This window comes from Cnephaeus nilssonii (assembly GCF_951640355.1).
Source record: "Cnephaeus nilssonii genome assembly, chromosome: 14".
Taxonomy (NCBI): Eukaryota; Metazoa; Chordata; class Mammalia; order Chiroptera; family Vespertilionidae; genus Cnephaeus; species Cnephaeus nilssonii.
The window spans coordinates 1,596,010-1,614,527 of record NC_137085.1 but is presented as its reverse complement, the minus strand read 5'-3'; the positions used below and the strand labels follow the sequence as shown (position 1 = coordinate 1,614,527).

At 66.7% G+C, this 18,518-nt stretch overlaps 1 protein-coding gene across 1 annotated transcript in view; it reads left to right on the top strand.

The window, feature by feature from the left end:
* The window catches only part of COL5A1 (collagen type V alpha 1 chain), a 99,806-nt gene extending 87,085 nt beyond the window's left edge, over nt 1-12,721 (top strand). Inside the window, 3 exon segments of the mRNA XM_079790842.1 lie at nt 5,111-5,179; nt 8,008-8,241; nt 10,664-12,721. Of these exon segments, the coding sequence (XP_079646968.1) occupies nt 5,111-5,179; nt 8,008-8,241; nt 10,664-10,810 (450 nt within the window). The 3' untranslated portion in view covers nt 10,811-12,721.
* The last annotated feature ends 5,797 nt before the right edge of the window (nt 12,722-18,518 follow it).

Below are 18,518 nucleotides of genomic sequence, written 5' to 3'. Positions count from 1 at the left end.
GTCTCCCCGCCACCCCTGGCGCCAGGGTTCCAGCCTCAGCTGGTCAGCTCCCTCCCTCAGTGACTCCCCAGTTCTGACCTTGCCGGGGTTCTTGTCCCAGCCTTACAGAGGGTTCAGCGATCTGGAGAAAGGGGCTGATGCGCAGATGATTAAGGAGTCCAAGGACAAAAGATAATTTTGAAAGGCATTGGGGGTCAGAGGATCTTCAGCTAAAGGAACTGAAGACTCTCCTTGTCTAAGGACCCCGTGCTATTTATTTAACACAATCTGTCCCAAGGCAAGGTGGAGACATACACTTCAAAGGGTAGGGTTTCAAAGGGTTTACACAGATTGTCAGGTTGGGGAATGGCCTACAGCTGCTCAGGTGTTTGGCCAACAGGAGGCAATAACATGCCCTGAGCTGTCTGGCAGTCAATCCTATTCAGGTTTGGGGGAAGTGCCATTCAGCCATTCCAACAGGTAGTCACATATGTGGCTCACCCTTGTTGAGCCGCCCAAGCTTCACCAACCTTTTGGTGAAACTCTTGTAATTATTACATGCTGGAATTGGTTCCCACCATGACCTTAGACCAACCCGTGGCCCATGCAGGACTGGGGCACAGGGACCCCGGCGCATCTTGGAGAAGCTGGCGTGCCCTGATTCTGGGTGCCGCCACTTTGGCGGCTTTGCTGCTGTCCCCGAGCGCAGTCAGCCCTGTGGTTGGCAAAGACCTTTCCCGGCGAGGCTCACCACTGCGATTTGTGGGTGTCGATTTCACAGTTACCTCTGGTCTCAGAGCCTGCCCTCCAGGGGGACGCTGATGTGTGTGTGAATGGGGTGTGTGTGTGTGTGTGTGTGCGGACAGGCGTGTGGGTGGTGTGTGTGTGCAGCCAGGCATGTGGATGGTGTGTGTGTGTGCAGCTAGGCGTATGGATGGTGTGTGTGTGTGCAGCCAGGTGTGTGGATGGTGTGTGTGTGCAGCCAGGCATGTGGATGGGGTGTGTGTGCAGCCAGGCGTGTGGGTGGTGTGTGTGTGCAGCCAGGCATGTGGATGGTGTGTGTGTGCAGCCAGGCATGTGGATGGTGTGTGTGTGTGCAGCCAGGTGTATGGATGGTGTGTGTGTGCAGGCAGATGTGTGGATGGGGTGTGTGTGCAGCCAGGCGTGTGGGTGGTGTGTGTGTGCAGCCAGGCGTGTGGATGGGGTGTGTGTGCAGCCAGGCGTGTGGATGGTGTGTGTGTGCAGCCAGGTGTGTGGATGGTGTGTGTGTGCAGCCAGGTGTGTGGATGGTGTGTGTGTGCAGCCAGGTGTATGGATGGTGTGTGTGTGCAGCCAGGCATGTGGATGGTATGTGTGTGTGCAGCCAGGCATATGGATAGTGTGTGTGTGTGCAGCCAGGCGTGTGGATGGTGTGTGTGTGCAGGCAGACGTGTGGATGGGGTGTGTGTGCAGCCAGGCGTGTGGATGGTATGTGTGTGTGGACAGGCGTGTGGATGGTGTGTGTGCAGACAGGCCTGTGTATATGTGCAGACAGGTGTGTGGAGTGTGTGTGTGTGTGTGTGTGTGCATGCATGCAAAGACAGGCGTGTGGATGGTGTATGTGTGTCTGTGTGTGTGTACGGGTGTGTGTTGCTTCCTGCCGTGTGTGAGTCGGAGGCTGGGCCCGGGACTGGTGGGGAGGACAGGGCCTCTAGTGGGGAAGGTCAGAGATGCCGGCACAGTGCCCTGGGCTGGGCCTGGCAGCCCCCCCCCCCCACTCCCCGATGTCCCCTGGGGCGGCTCCTGTCCTGGGATAAGGGCGGCTGGTCCTGCGGGCCGGGTTTGCCGTGAGGTTCAGGCTCGGCCGGCGGTCAGCAGTGCAGCCTCAGCTCCCTGGTGGCTCAGCGCCCAGGAGCAGTGTCTACAGAGAGCAGCCTGTCCCCGGGCACGGCCCCCCAGACCCCGCTGCAGCCGCAGGAGTCAGCCCGGGGGCCGGACCTGGGCTCCACGCTGACTGACAGGCGATTTGAGGGCCTCTCGTTCTTTAATCCTCGCCGAGGGGATTTCCCCATGGCTTTTCAAAGGGAGGGGGGAGGAAGGGGGGAGGGGGAAGGGGGAGGGGAGAGGGGGAGAGAGAACATCGATCGGCTGCCTCCTGCACGCACCCCAACCGGGGGCGGGAGTGGACCTGCAACCCAGGTGTGTGCCCTTGACCGGGAATCCAACCCAAGACCCTTTGGTGTGAGGGCCACGCTCTAACCACTGAGCAACCGGTGAGGACCTCAATTTTATTTTATTTTATTTATAAATACTTCTACTGATTTCAGAGAGGAAGAGAGAGGGAGGGAGAGAGAGAAACATCAATGATGAGAGAGAATCATTGATCGCTGCCTCCTGCTGGTCCCATACCCGGGATCAAGCCCACACCCGGGCATGTGCCCCGACCGGGAATCGAACTATGACCTCCTGGTTCATAGGTCGACGCTCAACCCCTGAGCCACGCCGGCCGGGCGAGGACCCCATTTCTATGTGCCCTCACACCCAGAACCTGAACCCCGGGGGCCAGCACTCCCGGCAGCAGGCCCCGGAGGGTCAGGAGGAGATCAGCCCGGGGCCCCGTGGGCAGAGGCCGGGAGGGTCAGGAGGAGATCAGCCTGGGGCCCCGTGGGCAGAGGCCGGGAGGGTCAGGAGGAGATCAGCCCGGGGCCCCGTGGGCAGAGAGGCTGGGAGGGTCAGGAGGAGATCAGCCCGGGGCCCCGTGGGCAGAGGCCGGGAGGGTCAGGAGGAGATCAGCCCGGGGCCCCGTGGGCAGAGGCCGGGAGGGTCAGGAGGAGATCAGCCCGGGGCCCCGTGGGCAGAGGCCGGGAGGGTCAGGAGGAGATCAGCCTGGGGCCCCGTGGGCAGAGAGGCCGGGAGGGTCAGGAGGACATCAGCCCGGGGCCCCGTGGGCAGAGGCCGGGAGGGTCAGGAGGAGATCAGCCCGGGGCCCCGTGGGCAGAGGCCGGGAGGGTCAGGAGGAGATCAGCCCGGGGCCCCGTGGGCAGAGGCCGGGAGGGTCAGGAGGAGATCAGCCCGGGGCCCCGTGGGCAGAGGCCGGGAGGGTCAGGAGGAGATCAGCCCGGGGCCCCGTGGGCAGAGGCCGGGAGGGTCAGGAGGAGATCAGCCCGGGGCCCCGTGGGCAGAGGCCGGGAGGGTCAGGAGGAGATCAGCCCGGGGCCCCGTGGGCAGAGGCCGGGAGGGTCAGGAGGAGATCAGCCCGGGGCCCCGTGGGCAGAGGCCGGGAGGGTCAGGAGGAGATCAGCCCGGGGCCCCGTGGGCAGAGAGGCCGGGAGGGTCAGGAGGAGATCAGCCCGGGGCCCCGTGGGCAGAGGCCGGGAGGGTCAGGAGGAGATCAGCCCGGGGCCCCGTGGGCAGAGAGGCCGGGAGGGTCAGGAGGAGATCAGCCTGGGGCCCCGTGGGCAGAGGCCGGGAGGGTCAGGGGCGGGCACCGCTTCTCACGCTTCCTGTCCCTGCCCGTCCTCTGCCAGCGGCCTCGATGCCGCTCAGCTGGCAGGACGCGCTCCCAGGCCCTGGCTGGGGGGGGCGGCCGGGCGGCCGGTGGGTGGAGTGCTGAGCCAGGCGTCCCCGGGCGGGAGCCTCGGGCAGGGGGACACCCTCCGCCTGGTCCCCTGGGCCGCAGGAGGGTGGGGGTGTCGGGCAGAAGCTGGGGTGAGGCGAGCGCCAGCCCGAGTCCCTGGTCCTGTCCCCGAGGAGGCGGCCCTCTGAGCAGGTCACCACAGCCACAGTGTGGGCCCAAAGCAGGAGGGCGGGGAGCCCCGAGGGGCCGGGGGCGCGGACACCCTCGTCCTCCAGGGGCCCCGTCCCGCTCCTGCCCGAGGCCAGCTCAGAGGAGAGCAGGTGGGGGGACAGGGATACGGGCCGTGGCCCAGGCAGAGGCCCGGAGACCTGGGACAGGCCGCAGTCTGTCCTGCAGCACGTGGATGCGCCCGCAGCCGTGGCTCTGCCCCTTGGCCCGCCGGCCGCACGGCTCCCCTGGGGGTCACTCCCTCCCTCATTCCCTCAGGCCCCGTGCCCGGCTTCACAGCGTCCCTGCGGCCTCGGCCCCTGCGAACTCCACAGGGAGGCCCCTTCCTCCCAGCGGGGGTGGGGGAGGGGGACAGGCGCTGTGCTCCAGGGCGTCCCCAGGTCACTCCTCCAGGAGAGAGCACCTACCACACAGCCACGCGTGCACACACACAGCCACGCGTGCACACACACAGCCACGCATGCACACACACAGCACACGCACCCACCGCTCACACCAAGCTGGTCCAGCTGTGTCACCGACACCCCGTGAGCCCTGCCCACCCGTCCCAGGTGGTGGCCGCGCCGACGGAGCCTCCGCCCTCCGCCAGGTCCTTCCCTGAGCCCGTCAGTCAATGTTGCTCGCGTTATCTCACCGGCATCCCGGCCTGTGACACTCCATTCATTCACTCACTCATTCATTCACTCACTCACTCATTCATTCACTCACTCACTCATTCATTCATTCATTCATTCACTCATTTGTTCATTCACTCACTCATTCATTCACTCACTCATTCGTTCATTCACTCATTCATTCACTCACTCATTCATTCACTCATTCGTTCATTCACTCATTCGTTCATTCACTCATTCATTCACTCATTCGTTCATTCACTCATTCATTCACTCATTTGTTCATTCACTCATTCGTTCACTCACTCATTCATTCACTCATTCGTTCATTCACTCATTCGTTCATTCACTCATTCGTTCAGGCCACAGGCACTGAGCAGGACCCGGGGCCGGGCTGGGCCCCGATGCGGGATACACTGATCACAGGAAGCAGGTGCCTCAGCTCTGGGGCAGCCAGAGGCGCCCACAGGGTCCCTCCTGGCCGGGCACTGCGGCCACCACGAGGGAGGGCCGGACGGGTCGCCCGCGCGGCAGGTCGAGGGCCTGTGGCTTCAGGCAGGAGAGTAACCCCGTCTTCTCTCTCTCTCCCTCGGCGCCCCGCTCTGCCTTCAGGCCAGAATCACCTCTTGGCCCAAAGAGAACCCGGGCTCCTGGTTCAGTGAATTCAAGCGCGGGAAACTGGTAAGGCGGCCCCGCCCCGCGTGCCCTCACCGCGCCATCTCCTATCTTCCAGAGTAAGATGGCCCGCTGGCCCAAAGAGCGGCCGGCCACCTGGTATAGTCAGTTCAAGCGCGGGTCGCTGGTAAGTGCCCCCGGCCGCCCGCTTGCCGCACGGCCTGGCTCGCGGCTCTGCATGGGCCTCGCGGCCGCCGGGGCCGCACCTGCTCCCGCCACCGGCCGAACCGCCCCATGGCACGCGACAGCTGGACATGGCATCGCGCCCGCCCCGCCCCCCACGGCCACTCCCTTCAGCCTGGGGCAGACGGCGGGGTTCCGGGCCTGCGGGGCACGGGTGGGCGTTCAGGGCGCCGGAGCCACCGCTGCGGGACGCAGACCCCACGCGGCAGAACGGAGGGCTTTCCCCGGCTCACTCTTTAAAAAAAAAAAAATTGTTGGTCTCCTGCTCCAACCTGGGGCAGCTCCCAGGTCACTGGACCACCGGGGTCTCTCCCAGGCCCGTCCGCTGGGCCCCGCCCGACCCGAAGGCCGTTCTGATGGCCGAGCTGGCCCGGGGCGTCTCAGATGCTCCCCAAATGGCTGCCTCCGTGCCTGTTGCAACTCCTGGGTGGCCGGCCTTAACCCCCGCCCCCCCGAAGTGAAAACACATGGGTGCCTGGAAAGAACAGAGTGGGGCGCCTTCTAGTCCCCGGGGAGACAGACGAGGGTCCGTACCCGCGAGACCAGTGGCCCTGGTGCCCAGAGGACACCCCACCCCGGACGCCTCCGCGGCGAGGGCTGAGTCTGCGCCCGCTCCCGAGCTGAACAGCCGCGCTCCGCTGGGGCCTGGCCGGCTCCTGACGCCTCTGGTCCTGTGGTCCCCGCCTTCGTCTAGTCGTCCTGCCCCAAGCGGCCCTGAAGGAGGAGCTTTCTCCCTCGGAGAGAAGCGAGCTCTTGGGCCCCGTGGCTTCCGACCTGACCGTCCGCCCTCGGTCCCGCCCCAGCCTCTCCCGTGGGCCCGGGCCACGCCCCCACGAGCAGCGGGGCGGGGCTTCCAGGTCGCTATGCCCGGTCATGCTCTGAAGGCCCTTCCTCCCCCGCAAGGCGCCTGGTGGCCGATGGATATCGCACGCCCGCACGGCCCCCTCCCAATCACGCGGGTCTTCGCCGACCCCGCAGGCCCGTGCTCAGCTGGCCACGCCTGTGGGCACTGCCTCTCTGGCCTCCTGTCTGCTCTGCCCTCCTCCCCCGCTCCTGCCCCCTCTCCACTGGCACACGGAGGACCTGGAGCCCAGGGGCTGGACCCAGTGCCCGGGGGCTCAGCGGGGTGGGCGGAGGGTCAGGGTGACGGGCGCAGGAGTCGGGGGGCCGCCCAGAGCCAGGGAGGCAGTGGGGTCCTCCAGACATGACGGACCTTCGTTCCAGCCACAGCCCAGGAGCCCACCTCGGCTAATGTCCTGTCTCACGGACGGAGGGCCGAGGCTGGCGGGGGGAGGCTGGCGGGGGGAGGCTGGCGGGCCAGGGCAAAGCGCCTGCTGTCCCCACTCGCCATGTCTGGCTCTGACCCTGCGAGTGGACAGGACAGAGATGCTGTCCCGCCTCGAGGGAACGGGCCTTATGGGGCGGGCAGACCCGGCCGTGCCCGTGAAGACGGCAGTGCAGGGCCCTTGCCCACGAGGGCAGGTGCCACAGTGGACCTGGGGTCCGCACGGGCCCTGGGCAGCAGCGAGCTGCAGGTCCTCCGTGTCCAGCCCCCACTGCCTCCCCGCCCCCCCTCCCCCGCCTGCGTCCTCTCCCGAGTCAGTCACCTTTCCCGAGGAGCACCTGGCCCGGCACGGTTGGTATTCAGTCCTCCCCCAAGGTCCTCTGGAGGGCGTCTGGGTGCCCCCCCCCCCCCGCCCGCGGGAAGGAGCCAGGCCGGCCCACCGTCAGGGGCGGGGACAGAGTCCGGGAAGTTCTCCGCGTTCCACGCTCCTCTCTGGGGAGGGCTGGGCCGGCTCAGACCCTGACCTTCCCAGCCCGCACGATGCCACCCTCACTTGGCAGGCGCTGGGTGAGGAGAGCCTGGCTCCTGGAGGGAGGGCAGAGGAGAGACGCGCTGTCTCGGGGCCCGGAGGCCGCTGCGGCCCCGGGCGGAGTCCCGGGCCCAGAGACCGTTCCCGTGGAGCTGGAGAAACGGGACGGCCCCTGGGACGCCCTGCGCCGGCCCCGCGCCCCTCTGGCCGGGGAGCCCGGGTGGATGGCGGAGGGGGTGCCCGGTTCGGCCGGGCAAGTGACCACCCGGCGGCTGAGGGGCCTCTCTGAGCTGCCCTGGACTCCGTGCCCGGCGGGAGCAGGGACATCCCAGGGCTCCTCTGTGGCTCCAAGAGGGCGCCCGTCACCCCACCTCCCAGCTCTTGGCCGTACTGCCTGGCCCTCTGACCTGCCACTCTCAGGCGCCCTGGCCAGGGCCTAGCCCATCACCGGCCCTCAGCGCAGGGTGCTCACCATTAACGGAATCTAACGAGCCTTTGGCTGGCCTCGGGGCACAGAGACAGGGAGGGACTGGCCCTCGGGGAGCTCACCGTCCAGAAAGGGCTGCCTTCCCGGCCCTGGGCGCCTACGACCCATGCCCTGGGGGGAAGGTGGATGCTGAGACAGGCCAAGGTGGGGGTGAGGGCACCTAACCCAGAGGGGCTTCCTGGAGGAGGAGGCACGTGCGTTGAGCCCTGAGGAGGCGCAGGATGGGGCCGGGCACAGGGGTGGGGGAGTTACTTGGGTTCCTGGAAAAGTGAGGTGTGGCTCAGGGGCCCCACAGAGCCCGTGTGTGCCGGCCTCCGGCGGGGCGTGTGGCAGTCGCCAGGTGTGGCTCACGCCGCGGAGGAGAGAGCCGTGGATGAGGCGGGTGAAGGCGCCGCCGCGAGCGTTGTCCCTGGGGCTGCGTCAGAGCCACGTGTCCCCCACAGCTGAGCGCCCTCCTCCTGTCCCCCACAGCTGTCCTACGTGGACGCCGAGGGCAGCCCCGTGGGCGTGGTCCAGATGACCTTCCTGCGCCTGCTGAGCGCCTCCGCCAACCAGAACGTCACCTACAACTGCTACCAGTCGGTGGCCTGGCAGGACGCCGCCACGGGCAGCTACGACAAGGCCATGCGCTTCCTGGGCTCCAACGACGAGGAGATGTCCTACGACAACAGCCCCTACATCCGCGCCCTGGTGGACGGCTGTGCGGTGAGGCCGCGTGGGCGCCCGGGGGGGACTCGGTCACGCCTGGAGCAGTTCACTCACTCAGTCCACACCCGTTTACTGGGCACGGACCCTGGGCCAGGCCCTGAGCTGGGTGCTGGGGGCCCAGGGAGCCCAAACAAGAAGCGCCCCCTGGCTGCTGCTCTGAGCACATGGCTCACCCTGGCCGCCCCACAGAGGGCCGGGAGGGAGGACCAGGAGGGAGGGCCGGGAGGGAGGGCCAGGAGGGAGGGCCGTGTGACGTCCACTCGGAGGCCGGACCCTCTCCTTAGGCAGGTCCGTTCGGAACGGGCCGAGCGGAGACTGGGTTTGCTCCCGAGGCCGCGGCTGTGCTGGGACGGCCTGCAGACGCGGGTGATGACAGCAACCTCTGGCTGTGGGCTCCCCGCAGCTCCCCCGCGTTAGGGCGTCTCCCTGGACCCCGTGCCGCCGCTGGGGAGGGGTCACTCAGGCCACACGGCCAGTCAGGGCTGGGTTTTCATTTGCTCTTGGCTCTGGGCCCCGGGATGCTTGCTCTGCTCTGCACCCCACGTGGGGCCCCCAAGAGCCAGGCGGGGTTCCTCGCCAAGGGTCAGCCCCGCAGGTCTGCACATGGGCTCTGAGCTGTGCCCGCGGATCCCTGCTCTCTGCACCGCCTGTTCCGAGACCCTGCCCCCCAGGCCAGATCCCACGGGCACAGGCCAGGGCGGCTCCCAGGAAGCCGGGGGGGGGGGGGTGGTTTGGGGGGCAGAAGGAAAATTTCCCGCATCTCTGCCTCCCACCGGGAAGCTAACCATAGCACCTGCTCCAGGGGGCCCCCGGGCACCCCCACTCGCCTAGAAAGAGCTGGAACTGCATTGGGCCCGAGCTGAGCCCGGTGCCCCCGCTCCTGGGACTGTTTCTAGACAGACAGCCGCTGGCGGGGCCGCGCTGTGAAGGGAAATGAGGAAGCAGAACCGAGAGGCAGGGCCGGGCCGGGCCGGGCCGGGCCGGGCCGGGAGTCTGGCTCTGAGCTTCCCGGCTCCCACGGCAGAAAGGGAACCCCGCGTGCGGCCCCGCCCATGCCATCTTGGTACCAGGGCAGAGTCAGCCTTTGAAACGGGGGGTGGGGGGGGCCGCACCTGGTGACTCCAAACAGAATAACGTGCCGATGGAGAAAGCTGGCTCTGCAGGCAGCTGCAGAGGGAAGTCGGGGGACAGGGCGGGGGTGCAGTGACTGGGCCTGGAGCGGCCCGTGCTCACCCCGCCCCACCCCCCAGCAGTCCAGCCCCATGTGGAGGTCACCCCCTCCCCCAAGTAACAGCCAGGCCCACGGGTTCATATTGTCACCGCGCCCATGGCACGGATGCCCACGCGGCCCCGTGGGCTGACGGCTGCCCGGCGCCGGCCTGGGAGGAGCTCAGACCCCATAAGTGCGCGTGCGGGCAGCCCTGGGCCCCTCGGAAACCCCTGCTGGCCGTGCTGGCTACCGATGCCTCCGAGAGCGGGGTACAGGGCCACGTGCCCCTCTGAGCGCTCCGATCCCAGGAGTGGGGGTCCCCATAAATCCAGAGAGATCGCCGTCAGCTCAGCCAGCGCGCACCCCCCCCCCACCCCCCAGGAGGAGGAGAGGCGGACGCTGGCCCCCAGGGAGGAGAGCTGTCGGGCACTGCCCTGTGGTTGGCTGGCCGGCGTGGGGATGCTCGGGCGCCCGTGGCGGAGGCCCCGAGGCTCCGGGCAGCTCACCCGGGCCAGCTGTCCCTCACTCGGGGGCAGCGACCGGAGGTCAGGACCACGTTAGCCTCCGTTTCCGTGTCCTGGGCGCTCCGCGGTCAGTGTGGCTGGCTCCGGACCGGGCGTCTGCGCCTTCGCTCCCTCCACCTGGACCACGTGGCCCAGCGGCGGGGGGAAGACCCCGCCCCCCGGGACATTGGCCGCTCCGAGGGGCACCCCCCTCCTCAGCGGTCAGGGGTCCCAGGAACCCCTCCCCAGGCTGAGCTGAGGGTGAAAGGAGAGGTTGGGGTCCAGGAGGGGCAAACCCATGGGCTGAGGGAGGGGAGGTGCAGGTCGCTTCTCCTGAGCTGCCCGCGCCCCGTGCCTCAGTTTACCCAGTCCTCCCCTGGACCCCACAGGCCAGGCCCCTCCTCTGCTCGCCCTTGTGAGTCCTCCTCTGAGTGCGGCCAGCCTGCTGAGTGTTTTAACAAGGGGCCTCTGGTTTTGGGGGGAGCCCACCATCCTGGCGAGACCTCCTTGGGGGGAGCCTATGGGGCGACGGGGGTGCCTGCCTGGCAGGGACGAGGTGGGTCCGAATGGCTGCAGCCCCGCGCCTGGCTCCCAGCTCCCGGCTGCAGAGGGGACCGAATGGGACGTGGGGGGACCGGCGGGTGTGGTGGGTGAGAGGCCGCCCCGAGAGGCTGCTCGGCCTGACGCCCTGCGCCCCGCCCCCCAGACCAGGAAAGGCTACCAGAAGACGGTGCTGGAGATCGACACGCCCAAGGTGGAGCAGGTGCCCATCGTGGACATCATGTTCAACGACTTCGGCGAGGCGGCCCAGAAGTTCGGATTTGAAGTGGGGCCGGCCTGCTTCCTGGGCTAGGAGCCGCCGACCCGCGACCAACCTCGTGACCTCAGCACGCCGCCGGTGGGTGTCCTGGACAGCGAAGGCCCCTCGTCCCGTCCCCGACCTCGTCCGCGCCCCGGCACCCCGCCAGGCCGCACCCCAAACCAGAGAGAGCAAAGGGAAAGAGCCGTGTCCCCACCTCAGAGCCGAATCACATGACCTAGACGCCCCCCAGCCGCCGGGCCGCACCGCCGTCTCCAGCCCGGCTCTGTCTACACCGCGTCGCGCTCCACGGGACGGGACGGGCCACGCGACCTCGCGACCTCGCCCGTGGAGCCTTCGCGGGGCTGGGGCGGGGCGGGGGCCGCGGGGTGTGGAGAGGACATTTTACAAATTCCACTTGAAGACGTGCGTCCCCCTGACCTTCCACAAACGTTCCCAGGCGCGCCCCGCGGAGGCCCGCCCCGCCCCGCTCGGGCCGGTGCCAGCCATTCACGTGCCGCCCACGGTCCCCGGTGCTCTGTTGTGTGATGTGAAGTACATGTGTGTATTGTGTTGTCATGACCGTTCAGTGTCCCCGACTCTCAGCCACGTAGGCAAGCCCAGCTCCGTCCCAGGGAGAAGGGGACGGGGCGGGGGTGGGGAGGGTGCCGTGCCCGTGCCCGATGCAGTCCCTCTGGCCAGACCCGGGAGCCCACCCCCGCCCCCACCCCACCGGCACGCGCAGGGGCAGGAGGTGGAAATCTGCCGGGACAGCGAGGATTCCCGCGCTGACACGCAGGTGCGGCCTGCTCCCGCCTTGTTCCATTAGCTCTGGCTTTTCCACGGGGAGGACCAGGCATTTACCCGCTGCCTTCTCGGCAGGCACTTGGGGTGGAAGGCGGGCTCAGTGACCCCATATGCCCCCCCCGCGGCCCCCGAGCGGGCGCGTCCGGGGCAGGAGGCCACGTGTCCTGCGGACGGTCACTAAGCGACACTCGGTGCTTTTACTCTCTGTGGTGCTATCTGTCTTGAGATCCTGAAGGTGACGCTGGCCTGGCCGGGCCTCCCCCGCCCCTCCGTCCTCCACCATCCGGGTTTCTACCAGGGACGCCACCGTCTATGCCCGCCCCTCCCTTCCCGCCGGGCCCCCGGTCACACCCTCCACGCCCTGTGGCCCGCGTCCGGCTGCGCTCCTGTGATTTGAAAACACGCAGTGCGGGCGGCTCCCTCCTCGCCTGCGGGGTCGCCGTAGCAGATGGTACTCGGCCCGAATGTCTGGTGCTAATTTCTGTGGTTGCTAATTTCTGGAAGCCGCTCGATGGCCCCGGTGCTGCCCACAGGCTCCGCCCACGGGGCCACACGGGCGATGAACTTGGTGAGTCCCCGCAGGGCGGCCAGCGGGCCCGTCCCACGGACGCAGTTTGGATTTCCATCGGCAACACCCGCACGGCTCCGGGGCGCGGGCCCTGGGGGGGGGGGGGCTGCCGCCCTCTGTGGGCGAGGACCGCGGCGGCGGGCAGGCCTCCTGAACTGTGAAAGCGGCCCCCGGGGCCCCCCGCCGCCACCCGCCCGCCCATCCACGCGTGGTTCCGGCTCAGGAAGCCACGGCACGGCCACCGGAAACCCACCGCCACCCACGAGGATTTCCCGATCGCCGTGGAAGTCCGTCCCGCTCTGCCAGAGAAGCCGCTTCCAGCGACCGTGGGACCCGGCACGCGGCCAGGACTGTCCCGTCGGTCCGTCCGTCAGCGGAGAAGCCGTGCCCCAGGCCGCCACGCGCACCCGGGGGCTCTCCAGGTCATGTGATTCCGGTTTGATTTCTCGTCCGCCCTCCTTCCCTCCTGTCATGTCCTCCCTCCATTGGCCAACCCTTCCAAGCTGTAATTTGTACCGAAGTCAGAACCTGCCCGTCCCCCCAGACCACGTAGCCACGGTATATTGCAATAAAATACTTCTATATTTGCAGGAGGTCTGTGGGCGTGATTCTCTTCTTTTCCCTCCTCATCTGTGTAACTGGACATACGTGGAGGGAGAGAAATGTCAGAAAGCCTGTGGTAATGGTTCGAGGAGCTCAGGCCCTTAGACTATGTCACGTGACACGGTGCGTGCCTACAGGGCCAGCGTATTAGCTAAGATGCCCAGGAAAAGGCGTTTTTATTATTTTTATTATTTTTTTAAAATATATTTTACTGATTTTTTTTTTTACAGAGAGGAAGATAGTTAGAAACATTGATGAGAGAAAAACATCGATCAGCTGCCTCCTACACACTCCCCACTGGGGATGTGCCTGCAACCAAGGTCCATGCCCTTGACCGGAATCGAACCTGGGACCCTTGAGTCCGCAGGCCAATGCTCTATCCATTGAGCCACACTAGCTAGAGCAGAAAAAGGGGTTTTTAAATCCTCTGCCTCTCTGTCCCCTCTCCCTCCCTCCCTCTCTTCCACTTTCTCTAAAAATCAATGAGAAAATACCCTCCGGTGAGGATTAACAAAACAAAACAAAAGCAATAAATGCAGATTCCCGGCCCCGCCCTGCAGGCTGCTGAACTGACCCCGGGGAGGCCGTCACCTGTGCTCTGACGAGGCCTCCAGGGGGCTCAGGCGCCTCGGGGCCGGGGTCACTGGCCTGGGGCTCCTGAAGGCGGGGAGACAGGGACCCCGAGAGCGGGAAGCGGCTTTCAGAACAACATGGGGGGCGCACAGCGGACGACGGCCGGACGCTGGACGTCGGAGGAGGAGGGTGGCGCCCGTCACCGGCACGACCTGTGGTCGGACGGTCGGTGGCTGCCTGTGCCAGCTGGCGGGCGAGGAGCCTGGGGAGAGGCGGGCACCTGGGCTGCAGCTGGCCGCTCGGCCGCCCGGGCGGGTGGCACGAGGGAAGCTCTGGGAGAGCTGGCCGGGCAAGAGGAAACAGCGGCCAGAGGCTGCGGACGGTCAGGCCTGGAGGCGCCCATGTCCCAGCACCATCCGTCAGAGAGAAAACGGAGAGGGGCCCGGCGGGCAGGGCTCAGGGCTTGAGCACCGACCGATGAACCAGGGGTCACGGTTCGATTCCCGGTCAGGGCACAGGCCCGGGTTGTGGGCTCGGTCCCGGTGTGGGGCCTGCAGGAGGCAGCCGATCCATGGTTCTCTCCTCAGTGATGTTTCTCTCTCCCGCTCCCTTCCTCTCTGAAATCAATTAAAATATATATATTTTAAGAAGAGTGAGAAACACTCGGAGGGGCGAACGCCCAGGCAGGCTCGGAGGTGGCGGCTTGGAGCTGCATCCTCCGCTGAAAGGGGGCGGGCGCTCCCGGGCAGGCGCTCCCAGCCAGGGGCAGGTGTGCAGGCTGCTGCCCGAGGCCAGGCAGCGAGGGCGGTGCGGGAGCAGGCGGCTGGTCGCACGATGGGGGGAAGAGGGGGGGAGCCCCTGAGAGAGTCCCGCCTCCTGCAGGAGTCCGTGGCCCCTGGGGGGCTCATTCCAGGAGCACCCACACCTGTGGGGGCGGGGCCTGGGGGGAGGGGCGGCCCTCATTGGAGGCAGGTGCTGTGCTTCCGCCTCGAAGGTGAGGAGGTGAGTGAGCCCCAGCGAGGGAGGGAAGAGGGGCCTCCGTGAAGCCCGCGGGCGAGGCCCTGCAGAGCCCCCACTTCTCCGTGCAGCTCCCTCAACCTTGAGGCCCGGCTGCTGATGGCACCTGCCCGTCTGGGCCTCAGGACCGGACCTGCAGGTGCGGGTGCAGGTGCAGCCGGGAGCCTGGGCCGGTGCGTGCTCCCCGGGAGCCGGTGCGTGCTCCCCGGGAGCCGGTGGGTGCTCCCCGGGAGCCGGTGGGTGCTCCCCGGGAGCCGGTGGGTGCCCTCCGAGAGCCGGTGGGTGCTCCCCGAGAGCCGGTGGGTGCTCCCCGAGAGCCGGTGGGTGCCCTCCGAGAGCCAGTGCGTGCTCCCCGAGAGCCGGTGGGTGCCCTCCGAGAGCCGGTGCGTGCTCCCCGAGAGCCGGTGGGTGCCCTCCGAGAGCCGGTGGGTGCTCCCCGAGAGCCGGTGGGTGCCCTCCGGGAGCCGGTGGGTGCTCCCCGAGAGCCGGTGGGTGCTCCCCGAGAGCCGGTGGGTGCTCCCCGAGAGCCGGTGGGTGCTCCCCGGGAGCCGGTGGGTGCCCTCCGAGAGCCGGTGGGTGCTCCCCGGGAGCCGGTGGGTGCCCTCCGAGAGCCGGTGGGTGCTCCCCGGGAGCTGGTGCGTGCTCCCGCAGGCGTGTCCCGGGACCCAGGCAGAGGCGCTGCACTCGGGGCTGCTCTCCAGGCCCGGGGCCTCCGCTCCCCGCAGTCACGTCCCCGACAATTGTCAGCAAGAGCTCACCTGCCCCCGCAGCTGCCCAGGCCCGCGGGCCTTCAGGAGACGCGAGCGGAGACGGCGCCCGGCCTGCCCTCGCTCCCGGGCCTGGGATAGAGGGGACGTGCCCAGCCCGGCCCCGGCCGCCAAGGGGCTGCGTCACGTCTCGGCAGCCACGGCCTGAGCCCGGGAGCCCAGGATGAGGTGAGCGTGGTCCCCTCCGCGGGCCGGGCAATGGCTGCCGTGCGATCCCGCCTCCCGGAGGCCGAGCGTCCCGGCTGCAAGAGGCGTCACTCCCCCTTCTCCGTCCGGCCCAGCTTCCCGGCGGGCGGACGGGGCATCGGGCAGGTCAGGGAGGGTCTCCCTCTCAGGCGTGTGTGGGGACGAGCGTGTCTGGCGGTGCGAGGATCGCTGCCCTTTGCCCTTTGCCCTTTGGGACTTTCTCAGACTTGTTTTATTTTTATTTTTATTTTTTTAAATATATTTTATTGATTTTTTACAGAGAGGAAGAGAGAGGGATAGAGAGTTAGAAACATTGATGAGAGAGAAACATCGATCAGCTGCCTCTTGCACACTCCCTACTGGGGATGTGCCCGCAACCAAGGTACATGCCCTTGACCGGAATCGAACCTGGGACCCTTCAGTCCGCAGGCCGACGCTCTATCCACTGAGCCAAACCGGTTTCGGCTCTCAGACTTGTTTTAAACACGGACCCCCTGGCCTGAGCCTCGGCGGCTGGGACGAGCAGAGACTCCACGCGTGGGAGACCCACAGACGAGGAACACGTTTCAGCGTCTGCACTGCTTGTTGCTACGGAACAAGTTCCCCTGCAGGTGTGCGTGGCCCCGAGAGCGTGTAATTCTAGAAAGTTCCCGGTGTCCCGCTCGGCTGGGAACAGGCAGGACTGTGGCCAGGCCAGCGCTGGGGGCCGTCTCCCGCCTCCTGGCTGTCACGCGGCTCCAGACTCGCCCACCCTCCCGGGGGCTCCCCGCGCAGGTCCCCACCGCAAACACACGCCCCCTTCCTGGAAACCGGGGCCGCTCTTCACACCGCAGAATCACAGACCGAGAGGAGCTGTGTTCACCTGTTGCCGGCGTGCGCTGGCGGGAGCCAACTTGACCGCCTTGTTTTACGGTGGAATTCGGCACAAACAGAGGAAGGAGCGCAAGGGGACGAGGGCGCGAACGCCCCGCTCGCGGGTGGGGGTGGCGAGGAGGAGGAGAGAAGCCGGGGTCAGCTGGGGACACGGGGCGACAAGGTAGCACGTCCCATCCAGGGACAAGCAGGAGGGAAGTCCGGGCACGGAAAGTACCCCGGATGCGAAGAGCGACCTTGGGAAGCGCCCTCGTCATATCTCAGCCGATTCTGGCTGCTCAGCAACACCCCGTCCCGGTCCCGGGGTCACGGGGCTGAGGTCAGGGCCGCCCAGGGGAAGTGGGAGGAAGGGCGGGAGGCTCATGACCGCCAGCCCCAGGGCGCCGGCCGGCGGGAATGCAGCTGACCCTCAGGGTTGGGGCCGTCACCAGCCCGAGGAGGTGCGGGCCTGGAGCCCCTGCTGGGCGGGCCGGGAGCCCCCACCTGGGACTGTGCAGACTTGGACCTGTGACGTCAGTTTCAAGCTAATGGACCTTTGACAGTTGGCTCTGTTCATAGCCCCGTGCTCCGGGACGCTCACCTGTGCGTCACCGTGTGTTTAAGTTCATTCCGACATGATTTGTTCCGTTTATTGCAGCCTTAACGCCCCGGGCCGGTGGGAGAGTTTTCGCTGCGGGCCCTGGCCGGCCGCTCTGACCCCTGACACCCGCTCACTGCATCTGCAGGACGAGTGGGTGGACGCGTGCGCCCGGCCGGCGCTTCCACGGTCTGCCTCAGCGGAGCCTGCTGAGCGTAAGCTGATGCTCAGAAACGGGGTCGCGTACACATACCAGGAGCTGGGGCCTCGTCACTGTTCCGAGCCCTGATGGGTGCCTCCATCACTCACTGGTTCCCAGACTCCGGTGCCCCTTTCCCATTGGACGAGCAGGCTGTCAGTCACTCTAACAGGCCGCACGCTCGGAGCCATGGCCAACTCTCCAAGTGCCGGATGGGACACCGAACCCGGTTCGGCTGCCTGCCTGCTGCTGGCCGCCAGTCCTCCAGGGGCCGGTGCTGCTGCGAGGAAAGACGGTTTATTCGGGAGCCAGCAGCTCCCGGAGACGGGAGACTCTCGTGGCAAAGATCATCCCTTTTTATAAAAAAGTTTTTTTCATGAATCCTCGCTGTTGGATATTTTATTCATTGCTTTTCAGAGAGAGTGGGAAGGAGGAAGGAAGGGAGAGGGAGAGAAACATCGATGTGAGAGAGACGTTTCAGCGGGACGCCTCCCGCACACGCCCCAACCCGCGGGCGGGGAGTGAACCTGCAACCCAGGTACGTGCCCTCGACCGGGAGTCGAACCCGAGACCCTTCGGTGCGCAGGCCAGTGCTCTAACCACTGAGCCACAGTGTCCAGGGCGCAAACACCATGTTAGCACATGGACTCAGGCAGGGGTTTTGTAAGGAGGAGGAGGAAGGGCGGTGGGCGGGGGGGGGCGCAGAACAAAGGAATTGAAGGAGGGGGCTGAGAGTTCTCCTTGAGGGGGTTGTTTGCAAACCCCGTCCGTTCAGATCACTGGTCGAAGGTCAGCAAACGTCTCGGAGCCGGGATGTCTGGAGGCTGGAGGCTGCTTCCTATGAATTAGTCCCTGGAATTCTTAGGAAAACAGGCTGTTTATGGGCGGTCACATGCTACTCCACAGGTCATCCTTCACAGAAAACATGTTAAAGCAGTGTGGGGGTGGGTGACAAGCTGGCCTGGCGTCCTTGATGCTAGAATATGAATCCCGGGAGCTTCTGTCTCCCGGCCTGCCTGTCTCGGGGGACAAGGGGGTGAGGTGCAGGTCCCCCATGAGGCAGGCCCACGGGCACACACCGTGTTCCGAGGCACGGCCACCTCCCTCGCCCGAGAGGCCTGCGTCCCCTCCCCCAGAGACAGGGCTGTCGTCCTGAGTTCTGAGCCCCCCGGGGGTTCCCCTTCCCCTGAGCGTGTCCGTGTGTGCAGGAGGCAGGCGTGTCCATCTCACCTGTAACCCAGCTCCCCACGCTGACACGGCTCCTGTGAATGACAGGGCGGAGCGAGAGCGCCGGGGACCAGCTGCCGCTCTACGACCTGTGACCCCGCTCTGCTGAGCGTGACGGCGGTGTTCTGGTTACAGGCACCCGCTCACCCGGCTGGGAGGGGCGCGGGGGACCCTCCTCCTCGTCCGGAGCAGCCTGCGGTCCTGGGAAGATGAGCAGCCTCTGCAGAAGCCAGAGCCCCAGCCCTGGAAGACCCCCAGCCCTTGCCACCCTCGGGGGCAAGTCTCCAGCCCCCGTGGCCGGTGAGCCACCATTTGGCCTGCCCTTTGGCTACTTCCCTGTGCCCCCTCTGCCCTTCTCCCCAACA